Below are 17,700 nucleotides of genomic sequence, written 5' to 3'. Positions count from 1 at the left end.
TGTAATAAATGTGTTGATATATTATTCTAATTTGTGACGTCAGTGTGTTTTTAAATACTTTGACGAGAACACAAAAGTGGCGACGAAAAAAAAAAAAAGTAACTAAGAACGCGTAGTGCAAACAAAAAAAAAGAGAAAATTCCGTTCCCACGTAAACGCCGTCGTAAGGACACGAGCCTGGGGGACTCCGAAATGGAGGAAGAACAGCGTCGTTTCTCGCAACTGTTCGAGGTTGCGGGTACCGCGTTTCCATCGTCAGGGCATGGTCAGCCCATCCTGCCGAACGCAGCGCCGTTGGATCACCATCTAGGAGCAGCGCCAATCCAGCATCCGCCATCGCTCTCGATAGCGTCCCCGAACCATCATCCGCCATCGCTCTCAATGCCGTCTACAAGCCAGTATCCGCCGCCGCAGTCGAACGCGCCTTATAACGGTGAGCCCTCTATGTTACAATTAATCCAGCTTATGCAGCAGTTTATGGCCAAGTTGGAGCAGCAGCAGCCGGTATCACAACCGCAGATTGCAGCTCAGCATCATCCGGTATCAGAACCACAGATGGCATCAGAGCCACAGCAGCAGCAACAAGGGGGCCCATCCAATCCGGAACAAATCCTTGACTCGTTGGCGAGAAACATCACCGAATTCCACTTCGAAGCCGACGTCGGTATAACGTTCGAGAAGTGGCACTCGCGCTACGAAGATTTGTTCAGCAGGGACGCTGCAAGGATTGACGATGCAGCGAAGGTGAGATTGCTCTTGCGGAAGCTGGGCCCATTGGAGCACGAAAGGTATGTGAATTATATCCTACCCCGTAATCCGCGTGATTTTACACTCGAGGCAACTGTAGAGCGGCTGAAATCTTTATTCGGGAAGTCGGAATCGCTTTTAAGTAAGCGCCACAAATGTATGCAGCTTGTGAAGACCAAATCAGAAGATTTCCTCGAATACGCATGTCGCGTGAACCGGGCGTGTGAGGATTTTAAATTAGCCCGCTTGACCGAGGAGCAATTTAAGTGCTTAATTTTTGTATGCGGTTTGAAAGAGGAATGCGATAAAGACTTTCGAGTCAAAATACTAACTCGAATTGAACGGCGGGCTGACATAACATTAGAGCAGATATCCGAAGAGTGTAACCGCATTTCTAATTTAAAGAAGGAAAATGCGATGATCGGTGGGGGGACGGAAGAGCGTGTGCTGGTAGTAAAAAATGGAGAGCGCAGCCATGACAGTTTGAACGGGAAAGGATCGCGCTCGCGTCGCGTGTATCGCGATGACCGGTCAAGGAGCGACAAGCCAAGTAACGCTTGTTGGCTATGCGGTGGCATGCATTGGGTGAAGGATTGTCCGAAATCTAGTCAGAAATGTCGAAAATGCGGCGAAGCTGGTCATGGAGAAGATCGCTGCCGCAAGCAAAAGCCTCGTGCGGGTCGAAGAAGATACCACCCATCGCGTTTTACCAGAACCGTGCGAGTGTGCAGTGTACGAGCCAGTCGTAAATTTGTACAAATCTCCATCAATGGAGTGAGCATCCGATTGCAGTTAGACACTGGTTCAGATATTTCCATCATAGGGCAGACTGCATGGGAAAATTTAGGGAAGCCATCATTGGTGAAGCCAACTGTGAGTGCAAAAACCGCTTCTAACGAGAGACTGAAGCTGCTGGGCGAGTTCGAAGCAGATATCACAATATGCGATACTACCAAACCGGCGATCATCCGCGTGGCCCAGGTGGACTTGCTTTTACTGGGAGCAGATTTGGTAGATCGTTTTGCTCTTGGTTCCGTTCCCATGGACAAATTTTGCGCCAAAATATCGACCAATACGAATATTCCGAAAGCGTTGCAAGATAGTTTTCCGGAAGTGTTTAGTGGAACAGGCCTTTGTAAGAAAGCGCGGATCAAGCTGCAGCTTAAGGAAAATTGCAGCCCAGTTTTCCGTCCAAGGCGACCGGTCTCTTACGCAATGCAGCCTATAGTTGAGGAAGAACTGGACCGGTTGGTAAAGATGAATGTCATAACGCCTGTCGACTATTCAGATTGGGCGGCCCCGATTGTAGTTGTACGCAAAAGTAGTGGCAAAATTCGAATATGTGGAGACTATTCGACCGGGTTAAACGATGCGTTGCAACCGCATGAATACCCGCTGCCACTGCCAGATGATATTTTTGCGAAGCTAGCACATTGCGTAGTGTTTAGCAAGATTGATTTATCGGATGCATTCTTGCAGGTCGAAATTGAGGAGCGTTACAGACCCTTTTTGACGATAAACACGCATCGAGGTCTTTACTTGTACAATCGTTTACCTCCCGGAATAAAAATAGCACCAGCCGCATTTCAGCAAATCATGGATGCGATGCTTGCCGGGTTGCGCGACACGTCTGGTTATATGGACGATGTTGTCATCGGAGGCAAGACTGAAAAAGATCACGATGATAACCTGCGCAAGGTGCTTCAGCGTATTAAAGAATTTGGATTTACCATCAAGGCCGAAAAATGTGCATTCAAGATGCATCAAATCGAGTACCTCGGACACATCATTGACCGTGCAGGTCTCCGGCCAAATCCAAAGAAGATCGAAGCCATTGTTAAGCTGCCTGCGCCGACTAATGTGAATGAAGTTCGCTCATTTTTAGGCGCTATCAACTACTACGGCAAATTTGTTCCTAGGATGCGGGATTTGAGGTACCCCCTGGACAGATTATTAGTAAACGAAGGTCAATTTGTTTGGACAGAGCAGTGCGAAAAATCTTTTAACAAATTCAAAGACATACTAAAATCGAACCTTCTGCTAACGCACTATGACCCTAGAGCCGAAATTGTAGTAGCAGCGGACGCCTCCTCCGTGGGACTTGGAGCCACCATTAGCCATAAATTCGCGGATGGATCGATAAAGGTGGTGCAGCACGCGTCCCGCGCCCTAACAAAAGCAGAAGAATCTTACAGTCAAATAGACCGCGAGGGACTGGCAATCATATTTGCGGTAACACGGTTCCACAAAATGCTGTTCGGCAGGCATTTCCGCCTGCAAACCGACCATAGGCCATTGCTGCAGATCTTTGGATCAAAAAAGGGCATTCCCGTATATACCGCTAATCGATTGCAACGGTTCGCGTTAACACTCCAGTTGTACGATTTCGAGATCGAGTACATACCAACGGACAAATTCGGGAATGCAGATCTATTATCGCGTCTCATCAGCAAGCACGCAAAGCCGGAACCGGAGTACATGATCGCGAGTGTCCAGCTCGAAGAGGTTGTAAGTTCCGTAACCATACAGTCGCTAAAACAATTCCCTATCCGTTTTAGAGAAGTTGCAGCTGCTACGGAAAACGATGCTTTACTGCGTGAAGTACGTCGGTACGTCCTGGCGGGTTGGCCTCGAAACACTACCTATGGTGCGGAATTGGCCCGCTTTTACAGCCGGAAGGAAGCACTTACGACCGTCGGTGGGTGCATTCTTTTCGGAGAGAGGGTGGTGGTTCCTGCTGTTTTGCAGAAAAGATGCTTGACCCAGCTGCATCAAGGACATCCAGGCATCCAGCGGATGAAAGGTATCGCGCGCAGTTTCGTCTACTGGCCATCATTGGACAACGACATCGCCGATTGCGTCGCAACCTGTGATGCGTGCCAAGCTGCAGCCAAATCCCCTCGATCGGAAGCACCATCATACTGGCCAAAACCATCTGGTCCTTGGCACCGGGTCCATATCGACTACGCTGGCCCCGTGGATGGTGACTACTTCCTGGTTGTAATAGATGCCTTCTCTAAGTGGCCCGAAATAGTAAAAACGGCAAGTATTACCTCATCGTCTACGATTTCAATCTTGCGAGGAATATTTGCTAGGTTTGGACCGCCGGTCACTTTAATCAGCGACAATGGAACCCAGTTCACCAGTGAAGTTTTCAAGGAGTTCTGCGAACGTAACGGTATCGAGCACATCCGGACCCCGCCGTTTCATCCTCAATCGAACGGCCAAGCTGAGCGTTTCGTGGACACCTTTAAGCGAGCGTTGCGAAAAATACGAGTGGGAACTGCAACGCTTCAAGAGTCTTTGGATCTATTTCTGCAAACGTACCGATCCACGCCAAATCCTGTGTTAGATCAACGCACCCCCGCTGAGATTATGTTGGGAAGAAGAAGCAGAACGATTCATCATCTATTGCGGCCTCCAGCAGCATCGGAGGCTACGACGTCGAACAACTTTCGTACATGGCAGCCGGGTGACCTCATTTATGCGAAGATGTTCCGGATGAACTCTTGGAGCTGGGCTCCTGGGAGAATCGTTCGCAGAGTAGGCCATGTAATCTACGAGATAGTTACGTCGGACCAGCGAAGACATCGACGGCACGTAAATCAGCTCCGCCGTCGTATTGCTGACCCATCGGATCAGGCCGAGCCGGATCAACAGCAGCTGCCTCTTCATGTCCTGTTGGATGAATGGGACTTGCCGCATCATTCGTCCCGTGAGTCATCGTGCTCTTCGCCGCCAACCACAACGCAGCCAGCGGCGCCAGCATCATCGCTAGCAGCACCGGCACGGGCAGAGACGCAACAAACGCCAGCATCATCGCTAGCAGCACCGGCACGAATAGAGGAGAATTCAACGAGAGCATCATCGCTAACAGCGCCAGCAGAGCAACAGGCGCCGCAAGCACTCGCGACCATCGACAGCAACATCCATCAGCAGGCACGGCTACCACGACGTTCTTCTAGGCCTAGAAGAATGCCTCGTAGGTTCGACACGTACCAGCTGACTTAAAAGGGGGAGGTGTTGTGTGCGGGTGTATTAACCGTGGGCGCTAAGCGTAACGCCGTTACTCGGTCCTGTCACTGCGTGACAGGACACGATGTATCGCTTCGGCAGTTATCGGCTTGCGCACCATCGTTTAGTTCTCTTCATCGCCGGCCGCCAAAGCGACAAGTCGTGGTTGTCCTGTAATATACGTTGTAATAAATGTGTTGATATATTATTCTAATTTGTGACGTCAGTGTGTTTTTAAATACTTTGACGAGAACACAAAAACTACAATTAACAAGTCTGCGATCTTGGTTTGCACCTTGCCTAATCCAGGACCATGGTTCAGTCCATATATGAGCCCAAAACGGTTTAGCTATGTAGTGTATTACCTACCGACTTCACTGTGCGATCGATGGACCAATAGCGTAGATCTACAGTAAATTAAAGTCTTAATGGGACATCTTGATTTATGGGCTATTGTTGACAGGCATTAGGTATCGGGTTTTAGAATAATCCATCTTATAAAATTAAAAACCTTTCCAATGTTAGTGCTGGCATTCTTTCAATTCGTAAAAATCGAGTTTTCATTTTAATGTTGTCCCATATTCGATTTGAGGTACTGTACCTAAACTGTAGGCACCTGTTGCCATGGAAATGATGTTACGATAGGACGCAAAATCGCGCCCTTCAGCTATCGCGTACGTTGTAATTTCGCAATAGCTACTACCTACTTTCGTAAAGACTCGTCGTCATCTTTTCGATGCTTCTCACGCGTTTATGATCGCAATTGCCATGTGGCGAAGAAATGCAGAGAGCGCGCTCGTAAGGAAGCTGTACGAAGCTACAAATGATGGATGAGGGGGGAGAAGAGACGGAGGGAAGCCCCATTGAGGATCATTCGAATGGGTTTCCTCTCTTACTCATTTTGGCGAGCATAACACATCCAGTGATCCAGAGAGGAAATGAGGCCCACTATAGCCTATACAACCCTGTCTGCCTATGCAAGAAAGGGAAAGATGTTTAAAGGCGCCTCAACGCAACATAGTCTCGTGCTCCGGAACGCGAAGTCCGCTTCTGCTAACAAATACAAAAATCACCGCACGGCGAACGAACGATTCGCATAACACCTTAATCCGTCGATCAGTGAAGAACGTACGATCGAGCATTGAGCATCTTGACTGACGAGTTCCTCCTAGCAGTGTTTTGTGATCCCGCTAATCAAGCTCAATTGGCTGTGTAACTTGTTGGACGCCATAACCCGGACGTTGCTCATACGCGGTACGACTCGCCAAAAATGGTTCAGGACAGTGGTACGCTGAAGAAGGTGTTGGTGATCGGAGGCGGTGGCCGTGAACATGCCATGTGCTGGAAGATGGCCCGCAGTGAACGGGTAGAAACCGTGTACGCACTTCCAGGCAGCCCTGGCATTGCGGCCGTCCCGAAGGTTCAGCTAGTGTCGGATGTCAGCGTGAAGAACCACGGTGTAAGTGAAATAATTCGATCCTTTAACGATGCTTAACGGCCGCCTTAATGTGTTTGTGTGTTTATTTTTTGCTTGTGCCATTTTTGTTTTGCAGTCCATCGTTGCCTGGTGCAAGCAGAATCAGATCGATCTGATAGCGGTTGGACCGGAAGATCCGCTAGCCGATGGGCTTGCCGATGTCCTGCTGGCGGCCGGTATAAAATGCTTCGGTCCCGGGCGACGCGGTGCCCAAATTGAAGCGGACAAAAATTGGTCCAAGGACTTTATGCATCGGCACGGCATTCCAACGGCCCGTTACGCAAGCTTTACCGATGCAACCGAGGCGAAAGCGTTTATTCGCAGCGCACCGTACGCGGCACTGGTCGTGAAGGCGAGTGGTTTGGCCGCCGGCAAGGGTGTCATTGTGGCGGAAACGATCGACGAAGCATGTGCAGCGGTGGATGACATACTCGGCGAGAAACGGTTCGGTGCCGCCGGTGAGGTGGTTGTCGTGGAGGAAAAACTGTCCGGCGAAGAAGTTTCCGTACTAGCATTCGTGGACGCTCGTACCGTGCGCGTGATGCTACCGGCCCAGGATCATAAACGGTTGCAGGATCAAGATCGTGGTCCGAATACCGGCGGAATGGGTGCATATTGTCCCTGTCCGATCATCAAACCCGCACAACTGGAGATGGTCGTACGGGAGGTGTTGCAGCGGGCCGTCGATGGATTGCGAGCGGAAGGCATCAAGTACAACGGTATGTTATGGATGATTTGGTTGTTGCTGCTTGGTACTAATGAAACGAATTGCGATAAGAGCTAGCCTGCTACATCTCGCGAGGTCAGGATCGATCGAGAAAAATTGGAAAACGAAAACAATCCGCTTTATCCCCCCGAGGGGATGACGTAGCAATGGGTGGTCAGAACGCATGCGATCTACTCTCGGTGATAACGCGAACGAGACGCGCGATTGTGTGTCCCTGCAACGGTACGATCCGTTCGGTGGTAACAGAAAGCATCGCTCTAGTTTTGGACGCAACGTGTTTTGCTGTTTTGATGTCCTCCCTTTCCTACGATCGTTTGCATCGTTGTTTATGTTTGTCCCATTTAGCTCGGCATGTCGTATGAGCGCATGTTTTTACGTTAATACATGTCATAAATACTGCTAGACGCCGCAGTAACTACTAAGATACGTAGTAGTAACTTTTAATAAATAATTCCTACATGTTCTTTTTTCTTTCCCCAGGAGTTCTGTATGCCGGCATGATGCTTACGCCAAATGGGCCGAAAACGCTCGAGTTCAATTGCCGTTTCGGTGATCCAGAGACGCAGGTCATTCTGCCCTTGCTTGAGAGCGATCTGTACGAAGTAATGGAAGCGACCTGTGACAATAAATTGCACGAGATCAATCTTAAGTTTCGCGCCGGTCTCAGTGCAGTTGGTGTAGTGATGGCCAGCAAGGGCTACCCGGAAACCTCCACCAAGGGTTGCGTTATCAAAGGTTTGTAAAACTAGTCTTTGAATGTTTTCCATTCTTACTCACCTCAACGGAATGATCATGTTTTCCCACCTCTTTCTGTTCTTTGCTGTTTACAGGACTTGACGCAGTTGCTGCACGTCCGGAACATCTCGTGTTTCATTCCGGCGTCGCACGGAACGAGTGTGGCGAGTTCGTTACCAACGGTGGCCGAGTGCTGATCGGTGTAGTGCTGCACAGCGATCTGAGGCAGGCAGCTGCACTAGCAACATCCGCCTGCACGACGGCGATTAGCTTTGACGGATCGCAGCACCGGCTGGACATTGCTCAGAAAGCATTCAAACAGTAAATGATCGTTGATTGCGCTTTTTTGTGAATTGGAAATAAATACATCCCTTGCAGTGAAAAATGGCCAACACACATACACATTTGTCATACATCATCATGTGTTCGTCCTTGTCCGTTATCTGTGTACTCTCCACCTTCATTGAAAGCATGTTCTATGTTGAGCTCCAAATGGTATCACCAGCGTACTCATTGTTGGCACTTTCTTTTTCGTTTTCAGCCAAAGTCTGTCGTACAAAGCGAGTGGCGTCGATATTGACGCAGGAGATGCTTTGGTGCAGCGCATTAAACCATTGGCCCGAGGAACGAATCGTCCGGGTGTGGTTGGCGGACTCGGAGGGTTTGGTGGATTATTCCGACTAAACGATGTAAGTAAAAATCTTGTTAATTCTAAAGAGGAACAACTATTAATGTTAACATTTTCTTTATCCATGTGTTTTAGGTTGTGTACACTAATCGGGAAGGAAAATCGGTCCGATACAGTGACCCGGTGCTGGTACAAGGTACCGATGGTGTTGGTACCAAGCTGAAACTCGCCGAAGCACTCAACTGCTGGGACACGATCGGCATCGATCTGGTGGCAATGTGTGCGAACGATGTGCTATGTGCCGGTGCGGAACCACTTGCCTTCCTGGATTACATTGCCTGCGGTCGGTTGGAAGTACCGACCGCAGCCTTGATCGTGAAAGGAATTGCGGAAGGCTGTCGCGAAACAAACTGTGCACTGCTCGGTGGTGAAACGGCCGAAATGCCCTCGATGTACGAGAAGGGCAAGTACGATCTGGCCGGATACTGTGTCGGCGTGGTAGAACACGATCAGATCCTTCCGCGCATCGATCGAATCAAGGAGGGCGATCTGGTGATCGGTCTGCCATCGAGCGGAGTGCATAGCAATGGATTTAGCTTGGTCAATCGAATCCTAGAGCGTACCGGTACGAAGCTAACCGATCGTGCACCGTTCAGTGAGGACGGATGTACCACTTTCGGGGAGGAATTGCTAACCCCGACTAGCCTGTACGTGACACCGTTGCTGCCGCTCCTTCGCCAAAGCGACACGGTGAAAGCTTTGGCACACATTACCGGTGGTGGACTGGTGGAGAATGTCCCACGTGTGCTTCCGGAAGGGTTGGCAGTCGAAGTGGACTTTAGCGATGTGCGAATTCCTCCCATTTTCGGTTGGCTAGCAGCGGCAGGAAATGTAACGGAGCGTGAAATGCTACGCACGTTCAACTGTGGCATCGGAATGGTAGTGATCGTATCGGAGAATGATCGTACGTGGAAGGAAAAGTTGTCCGGCCATGGTGCGGTGCTACTTGGACGCGTTAGCCGACGAGCGCGCGGTACGGATCAAGTGGTGGTGAAGAATTTCACTCAAGCAATCACGAAAGTGGCGGTTAACTATAAACCGGAAAAGAAATCCCCAACCGCCATATCGTACAAGGATAGTGGCGTTGACATTGGTGCTGGCGATGAGTTGGTGCAAAGAATCAAACCATTCGCCAGGTCGACCAACCGACCCGGCGTAATGGGTGGGCTTGGTGGTTTTGGAGGACTGTTTCGGCTTCGGGACACGGGCATGAATCTCGAAGATCCTATTCTCGTGCTCGGTACGGATGGTGTCGGTACAAAGCTGAAGATCGCCCAGGACTGTAACCTGCACGGTACGGTAGGCATCGATCTGGTGGCCATGTGCGTAAACGATATCATCTGCAATGGTGCGGATCCGCTCGCTTTTCTCGATTATTACGCTTGCGGTCAGTTGGATGTGCCAGTAGCGGCACAGGTAATTGAAGGCATTGCTGAAGGATGTAGACAGGGCCACAGTGCCCTGCTCGGTGGTGAAACGGCCGAAATGCCGGGAATGTACGCAAAGGGCGTATACGACTTGGCGGGCTTTTCGCTTGGAATTGCAGAACGGAGCAAAATGTTACCTCGCATCGATTGCATCTGTCCGGGCGATGTTATTCTCGGGTTGCCATCGAGCGGAGTGCACAGCAATGGGTTCAGCTTGGTACACAAAATTCTGGAATTCGCCGGCCATTCGTACAATGATGTTGCACCATTCAGCGCCATGGGCAAGTCGTTTGCGCATGAGCTGCTTGTACCGACCCGGATTTACGTACGTGAGCTGCAGTCCTTGCTGGCGGAGGGATTGGTGAAAGCCCTCGCACACATTACCGGGGGAGGTTTCACGGAAAACATCCCACGCGTTCTACCGGCCGGTGTGGCAGCATTCCTCGATCTTACCGAGCTGCATATTCCGCCCATTTTCGGGTGGCTGTCACGTGCTGGTAATGTAACGGCCGATGAAATGTTGCGCACATTCAACTGCGGCATCGGTATGGTGCTGGTGGTGGCCACGGAACACAAGCACACCGTACTGCAGCGTCTCCGAAGCGCCGGAGGAACTGCGCTCGGCACGGTGGTGAAAAAATCGGACCCACTCGGACAGCGTGTGATTGTGCAGGGTTTCGAGGACACGTTGCGTCTATCCCAGCTTACCTGTTCGCTGCCGAAGAAACGGATTGCGGTGCTGATTTCCGGCTCCGGTAGCAATTTGCAAGCGTTGATTGATGCCACGCGTAGTTCGGTGTTTGGAATTCGGGGCGAAATTGTGCTGGTAGTGTCGAACAAGGCAGGTGTATTTGGGCTGGAAAGGGCTGCCAAGGCGGGCATACCTTCGAAGGTAATCTTGCACAAAGACTACAACACTCGCGAGCTTTTCGATGCGGCCGTTTCGCAACTACTGGAAAAGGAACGTATTGAGCTGGTGTGTTTGGCTGGATTTATGCGCATTCTTTCGGAAGGATTCGTGAAGCGTTGGAAGGGTGCATTGATTAACATTCATCCGGCGTTACTGCCACGCCACAAGGGCATCCATGCACAGCGGCAAGCACTCGAAGCGGGAGACGTAGAGTCGGGCTGTACGGTGCACTTTGTCGATGAAGGCGTCGATACGGGAGCGATCATACTGCAGGAACGCGTGCCAATTCTCAGAGGCGACACCGAGGAAGCACTCACCGAACGGATTCACCAGGCGGAACACATTGCGTACCCGAAGGCACTGCGGCTGGTAGCGAACGATATTGCAACCCTTGGACAGGACGGCACACTACAATGGATGAGCTAATTGTGAAGGTGTAAATCGGTTAGATTTATGCGTTTTTTTTTTCGAAGACTAAAATGGAATCAAAATAGAGCCGTTTTGTTATTAGTTTTTGTTTTTATCTGCATTAGATAAGTCTGTTCAACCAAACAATGAACCAATAAAACCTAAAATACTTGACCTACTTGTGGTGGTATCGTTTTGTGTGACTTTCTTTACGTTACTCGGCCTATCGTCCTGTGGCCCTACACGATGTGGACCGTTTTCAAGCACATCAGTCCCGATCCGCTCCAGATTCAGTCGAACCATTTGCTTATTCATCATCGGCACAATAAGATTGAATTTATCGATCATTTTGTTAATCTTTGTCGCTTCGTCTTGCTGCTGTTCGATCCATTTCTGCCACTGTTGATCCTCCTGTACGCTTAGCGGTACGGGGCCCAGTTTTGACCTTACTCGCCGCAGATCCTCTTTGAGCATTTCCACCGCCTGACGAATGTCCTTGTGCAGCGTTATCCACTCCGGCGTAAAACCATTGTCGAGCATTATTTTATTGATTTTGTGCGTAGTGAAGTCCACGTACGGATTCTGTGACTGGTGATCGGGCAGGGGTTTACCGAAGCCGGACAGATTGCTAAAATCGCCCCGCGACATGGCTTCCTGGATGAGATCCTCGACGACGCGATCGTAACCGTATTTGGTTTTTATTTCGTGTTTCTTAAAATAATCACCCTTCTTCATGAGCGCCGTCTCGGAAGCTTGGGCTTTGGAGAGCCGATGCTCGAGGACGCGTTCCTGTGCTTTGGCTGCACGAACCGCTTGGTATTGCTTTTGGCGTTGCGCTGGCGTTCCGAACCCGACACCGTCGAAGCTAAGGTACTGCCGGTGCTGTGGTGCGGTGTGTTTAATGTCGTACACTTTCACCTGCTCCTGAAGGTCTTCCACAATGCCTCGCCGTGCTTTAGCAAACTTTTCCTGCAGTATGCGAAAAGCCGTATCGACTTCCTGGAAACGTTCAGCGCTTGCCTCCGGATGGCCACTGTCCGGATGGAGTTTCTTCACCAATGTTATGTAAGCGTTCCGGACGGTGTTCTGGTCGGATTGTTCATTCACTCCAAGAAGACGATAGCATTTCTAAACGTGGTAAGTTTGATAACGATATTATGGATGATCGTGATAGGAATATATCATTTACTCACATTATATAATTCCCCACGTCGTGTGTGAACCATTCTGAAGCGTAAAAGTATTCCATATTGTTTAATCAAGGAAACTATTATCGGTCTATTCGTGAGCATTTTTGTGTTTCCAAATCTTCTGAAAAAACGAATAAAATTATTTAAAAAAAACTCTTTCTGCCTGAAAGCGCAAAACAAACAACCGGCGCCGTGACCTTGAGCACTCCGAACGGCAACGAAAGTACAACTTTGGGAGGAATTAACTCACCGTGAATAAAACGTTGCTGTTAGTAGCAACAAGCATAGCTTATTAACTTATCGCATTTATTGCACAATATTAGACCATACTGTACACGCTCCGAAGGGAATTTAGTGTTGATCTTGCGACAAACAAGCAGATACAGAACGGATGAGCTTTCAATACACAACAAAAAACAGCTGACCGGACAGGTGGATTGTGTTAAAGCTAACAAAAAGCACGATTTTTAGTACAAACAGTATTACAAAAATTAATTGAATGTTGTTCCAACAAAAATGAGTGCAAAAATTCACAGAAAATGGCTTATTAAACGGGAATTAAACGATTAATTGAATGATAAAAGCGATAAAAAAGCACAAACCAAACAAGGGGAACAAAACTTGAGTTATTGAAGCAATAAGCATGCTGCTATAAACGCAGCAAAGCCTTCTACAAAAATTCCAGAGAGAGCGATTGATTGCGAGAGTGACAGATCCCAATTTAAACAACAAAAGAAAAAACGCATACACACGCGCTTAGCATTTGCACGGGTGTCAAAAGGAAGAAACACCGAAGTGGAGACGTGGAAAACAGCTGCCCCCGTGGTGCGTGTTTGCGTTGTTAAAAGGAATTGGTCAAAAATTCCCGTGTACGCGCCTGTCCAAGCAAAGGATCGGTGCTGTTCGGATCTTGTACGAAAGGCGTGCCCATAATACAGCCACAGTGTCCACTTAGTGTTGTGCGGGGATGGCGGAGAAACGACGTGCGAAGAAGCGGAAGGATGTAAGTTGCTGGCGGATCCATCTAAACAGCAACCCCGCCGTGGTGGAAAGGTCAAGGCTTATGCTCGCGCGGTTGTGTTGTTAAACAAGATAAGGGCCGAAAACTACGCTCCTCTTGTACGATTTTCCCGACCGCCAATCTAACGTTGATCGTTGATGGTAGCAAATGGTAGCATGCCCCGTGGCATGTGATGGCCGATGGAAAAGGTGGAGAAAGTTTTGCTCACCTTGTTTGCTACTGACTTAACCCATTTTTCTTTGCTAATGCGCGTCCTGCTGGAACTGCGAACAGAGCGACGTCATTGGCCTGGGCCTAATTGATTTGGCCTACTCCGCTAAACGGTCAACTGGTTGTCGAACATTACCCGTCGTCAAGGTGCGGATCATGTTGATATTGTGGGATGGAAATGCCTAGAATCACGGTGTTCCAGACGAGGGAAAAGAGGTCACTGGCTCGGATACGCTTGAGTGGTGATGCGAGAACCGTCGTTCGTCGCTTGCCGTGAAAAATTGGCTAAGAATTCGAACACCACCTGAACAAACATACATAGGCAGTCGACGTGCTTTCCGTACAATACTTATCCACGTCGTGACGAGCTAGTGTTTTTTTTTGCTTCTTCTAAAAGTTTAAAACAGTCTCAAGTACCATACCGTGTAGGTGTTTCACCCTTCTGCGCCACGTGTTCCCTTCCGGGAGGCTGGGATTTCTTGTTACGCGCCAGCAGCTAATGACGTCGTAGTTGAAATGGGTGATAAAAAACTGAATCGTGTTGTTTTCTCGTCCAACCAGGAATATAGTGGCCCCGGTGGCGTAGATCAGGAAATTGAGAAAGCTTCCAAGGAGCAGTACAAGGTGGCGAAATGGCTCAAATCCAACGTACCGACGAAAAAGACGAAATTTCTCAATCACAACGTGGAGTATTTTTCCGGTGAGTGGAATCTTTTGACCCATCCTCGGGGTGATTCCCCGCTTTGTATCGTGCTGAAACGGCGGTGCAATGTTTGCTTTGTTCCCCTGTCCTTCAACTGTTTGCTAATTATCTTGCCTCTCTTCTCTCCCTTTCTCTGCCGCTAATTGCACCATCCGGTACAGCTATCAAAGCAATCGATGCACTGCTTGCGTCAAAGTTTGCCCAGGGTGACAATTGTCTCTTCCCGCACCGGCAGGCCGTGATCGATTTTATGGCCGATATGCTGTATCACAAGTTTTTCCACCGTGCCCGAAAGGTCCCGGTAAGTGAACAGGAGCTGCGTGGCAAGAGTGGCAAGAAAGCGGTGGAAGCTACACCGGCACCGGCTAAGGAGGGTGGTGGCAAGGCAACGAAGGAGGAACGTGCCACCGATGCCGAAAGCAGTCATGCTGAGGGTGGCAGCAAGGTGGTGGAGGTGGCGGAGAAACGAAAGCGTAAGATCCGTCTCGAGATGCATCCGGAGCAGGTGTTTATCGATGGGCACGAGGCATACGTTTGGCTGTACGATCCGATTCCGATGCATTACTGGATCTTTGGTGCGTTGCTCGTGGTCGGTGCGATCGTGATCTGTCTATTCCCGCTATGGCCACCGCTGCTACGGAAGGGTGTGTATTATCTGAGTATAGCGGCGGCCGGTTTTCTGGTATTTATTCTCGGATTGGTCGTGCTGCGGTGCATAATCTTCTGTCTGGTGTGGGTCGTTACGGGAGGAAAACATCACTTCTGGCTGCTGCCAAACCTGACGGAAGATGTCGGTTTCTTTGCCTCATTCTGGCCTCTGTATAATGTAAGTGATAGTATGATGATTATTCAAGTCGTAATACATTCTACTATTAATTTTCGTTTTCATGACAAACCCTTTTCCATGCAGCACGAATACAAAGATGGCCAGAATGGCACCGATAAAGGTAGCAAGAAAACGAAAAAACGAAAACGCGACAAAGACAGTGGCGGCGAAGAGGACAGTACCACTGGTGGCAATATTCCACCGACGATCGACGAGGTAAAGGAGCGTGACACTGAAATGGAAAGCGTTAAAAAGCCACTAACGCCAACCGGCGAAGGATTACGACAACGTGGTACTAAACAGCCGGCACAAGAATCTAAACCGGTCACGATTGCGGAATCGATCGACGAGGAGCAAAAGTGAGTGTGTTGAATCTCCACGCAAAAACTGTTGAGGGAAAGGTGTACAAAAATTTAATTGTCCTATTAGTAGTAGTGGATTGCTACTAAGAAACTAACTGCTTTTAGTTTGGTACCTTGGTGTTCCATGTTTTTCTTCTGTTGTAGGCTGCTTCCTCCAAATAAAAAATTTGCTTTTTTTTCTGTTTTGTCTGTATAATAAATTTCCCTGTTAGTTGCGTATTTTGATGTTTTTTTCCGCAATTTGTTCATCCTCTATGTAGTGCTTCTGTTTATATTTTCTATCTTGTTTAATCATCTGTACATATTATTTGCATTTTCCAACTTTATTTCATGCCTAATATGTTGTTCATTGCATTTCTTTAATTCCACACAATGCTTTAAATGTTGTTCTGTTGCTAACATTTATTGTTTTCCCATTTGTTGCAATGCATTTATCCTTCTACGCTTACCGTTCTCAACAAGCGCAACCGTATTCACGCTCATTTAATTACAGTTCCGGAACACCGTCGGAAAGCGATTCGGAAGGTTCGCAGCGTTCGTCGACGGGGAAGGACTTTGAGATGGTTGAACCGGACGAGGTGGATACCTCGTAAGAGGCAAACATAGTCGTTTCATATCACCCTATAATCTACCCACAACCGTACTATAAGCTGAACTGAATCGGATAACAGGAAACAGAACCGAAATCCACAAACATCCAAACTGGCACACGTACAAACCCCGACCACCATCACCAATCTCACTCAGCCCATCATGTACTTTCCATGTTTTCAACCCTACCAGAGCGATCATAAGAGCATGTTTGACCATATTCAACCCTATTGCTGCTACCGAACTTTACCGAATCCATGTAATGTGTGTGCCATCTGCCGAATCACGAACATGGCGTTGCCTTGAACGCCCGTTTTACAGGCACATAGCGATGGCAATACGTACAATCTCATCCGCATACTTTCAGTCGTTTCGGAACCGATCGTAACCGATCTGTGACGGTGTTTTATTGCAGGACTTTTGATTATAATTGTTTTAAAATTTTGCTCATCAGCATTTGTGAGGCGTTGGGACGCGATGGATTGCGTAGAAACGTGGAAGTGTAAATGTAGTAATTAATTGCATTGATAAAGAACATGGCGAACATGAACACCGCGAACAATGGAACACGATGTTTATAAACTATGAAAGCAACACCTGTTCTGTGGCAATCAAAACAAAAATGAATCAAATGTGGAAACAAATTAATTAACAAAAAAAAAATTATATTGTGTCCCAATCTTCTTGGTGGTTTACTTCCGATCTTTTTGCGGCTAGACACGCGGAATCTTTCTCTCGCTCTGTTATCAGTACGCTAGCGTGATGCGTCCGTTATCTATTCATTTCCGTGATTTAGCATCAGAATGAAGCGTTCTGTTAGTTTTTGGCTATTTTTTGTTTTGTTTCGGACAATATAATGAAACATTGGCAGAAACCGTACAATAAAAAGACAAACAAAAAGAAAAGCTCATGAGAACCAAAAATCTCGTACCGGTGTGCGGTCTTTGAAGCATGACGGGTCCACATCAGTAGTGGGAAATCTGTGAAGTCGAACGAACCTCGAACCGTTCCGGGTGGACTTGCGTTTTGTGTGTGTGTGATGTTTCGGAACTGAAGCATGTACCTTTTTGTATGGTAGATGTTTCGGGTGTTTGCCGTGGCGTAACCAGTCGGCTGTTCTGTGTGAAGATCGCTCCTTTCATCTTATCCCATCCCTTTCAGCACAATTCATTGTGTCCGATTAGTGCGGTTCGTTTGTCGATAGAGGACATGTGGTACCCAGTGCAAACATGCCGCATACATAACTAGACTGGTGGGAAGGTTTAAAGCTAGAGATGGTTGGCAAAATCCGGTACTATGGTATTTTACGGTGAAGTGAAATGTAACGTTTGTAGAAGAAAAAAAGGGATACATAAATCAAAACATGCATCATCGCTAGGTGTGTAAACGATGATAGTACGTAGAAACACAGAGAGAGAGATAGAGAGATGGAGAACAAACAAATAAGAATGTTTTTGTAGTGTGTGCAACAGTTAGGTAAGGTTATATTATTCAATAAACTTTATGGTATGAAAAATATTAGGTCTATAACTGACGAATTTTGTTACATTTTTTTTTTATTTACCACCGAGGAATGAGACAGGTGAAAAACAAAGGATGCAGCAAACAGTAGACTATTTCTTCCAAAATATGCTTTAAGATAAGCACCTCATAGTAGAAAACTT

The 17,700-nt window shown here is 48.1% G+C and overlaps 5 protein-coding genes across 6 annotated transcripts; 4 read left to right on the top strand and 1 right to left on the bottom strand.

The window, feature by feature from the left end:
- Positions 1–192: 192 nt before the first annotated feature.
- Positions 193–3,347, top strand: LOC125774975 (uncharacterized protein K02A2.6-like). The gene is made up of 2 exons (XM_049445353.1): positions 193–3,255; positions 3,306–3,347. Exons 1-2 carry the CDS (start codon positions 193–195, stop codon positions 3,345–3,347), a joined length of 3,105 nt encoding a protein of 1,034 aa, XP_049301310.1.
- Positions 3,348–3,619: 272 nt separating this feature from the next.
- LOC125774974 (uncharacterized protein K02A2.6-like) lies at positions 3,620–4,758 on the top strand. Its single transcript, XM_049445352.1, has 2 exons — positions 3,620–3,747; positions 3,843–4,758. The coding sequence occupies exons 1-2, from the start codon at positions 3,620–3,622 to the stop codon at positions 4,756–4,758; spliced, it is 1,044 nt and encodes a 347-aa protein (XP_049301309.1).
- Positions 4,759–5,465: 707 nt separating this feature from the next.
- On the top strand, positions 5,466–11,311 carry LOC125761955 (trifunctional purine biosynthetic protein adenosine-3). The gene is made up of 6 exons (XM_049423576.1): positions 5,466–6,220; positions 6,315–6,957; positions 7,446–7,700; positions 7,796–8,021; positions 8,242–8,389; positions 8,464–11,311. Exons 1-6 carry the CDS (start codon positions 6,032–6,034, stop codon positions 11,149–11,151), a joined length of 4,149 nt encoding a protein of 1,382 aa, XP_049279533.1. The 5' UTR covers positions 5,466–6,031; the 3' UTR covers positions 11,152–11,311.
- LOC125761971 (dnaJ homolog subfamily C member 28) lies at positions 11,212–12,733 on the bottom strand. Of its 2 annotated transcripts, none has more exons than XM_049423603.1 (3): positions 12,574–12,733; positions 12,327–12,444; positions 11,212–12,261 (listed from the first exon to the last, which is right to left on the bottom strand). In XM_049423603.1, the coding sequence occupies exons 2-3, from the start codon at positions 12,423–12,425 to the stop codon at positions 11,269–11,271; spliced, it is 1,092 nt and encodes a 363-aa protein (XP_049279560.1). In that variant the 5' UTR covers positions 12,426–12,444; positions 12,574–12,733; the 3' UTR covers positions 11,212–11,268. The 2 variants fall into 2 exon arrangements, with proteins under 2 accessions (XP_049279560.1, XP_049279561.1); XM_049423604.1 differs by having other exon boundaries at positions 12,327–12,441.
- Positions 12,734–13,089: 356 nt separating this feature from the next.
- Positions 13,090–17,553, top strand: LOC125761966 (translocation protein SEC62). The gene is made up of 5 exons (XM_049423595.1): positions 13,090–13,326; positions 14,116–14,254; positions 14,419–15,083; positions 15,168–15,442; positions 15,939–17,553. The coding sequence occupies exons 1-5, from the start codon at positions 13,291–13,293 to the stop codon at positions 16,036–16,038; spliced, it is 1,215 nt and encodes a 404-aa protein (XP_049279552.1). The 5' UTR covers positions 13,090–13,290; the 3' UTR covers positions 16,039–17,553.
- The last annotated feature ends 147 nt before the right edge of the window (positions 17,554–17,700 follow it).

This window comes from Anopheles funestus, chromosome 2RL (assembly GCF_943734845.2).
Source record: "Anopheles funestus chromosome 2RL, idAnoFuneDA-416_04, whole genome shotgun sequence".
Lineage (NCBI taxonomy): Eukaryota > Metazoa > Arthropoda > Insecta > Diptera > Culicidae > Anopheles > Anopheles funestus.
The sequence above is the reverse complement of the archived record's forward strand: the minus strand, read 5'-3'. Positions and strand labels throughout refer to the sequence as shown.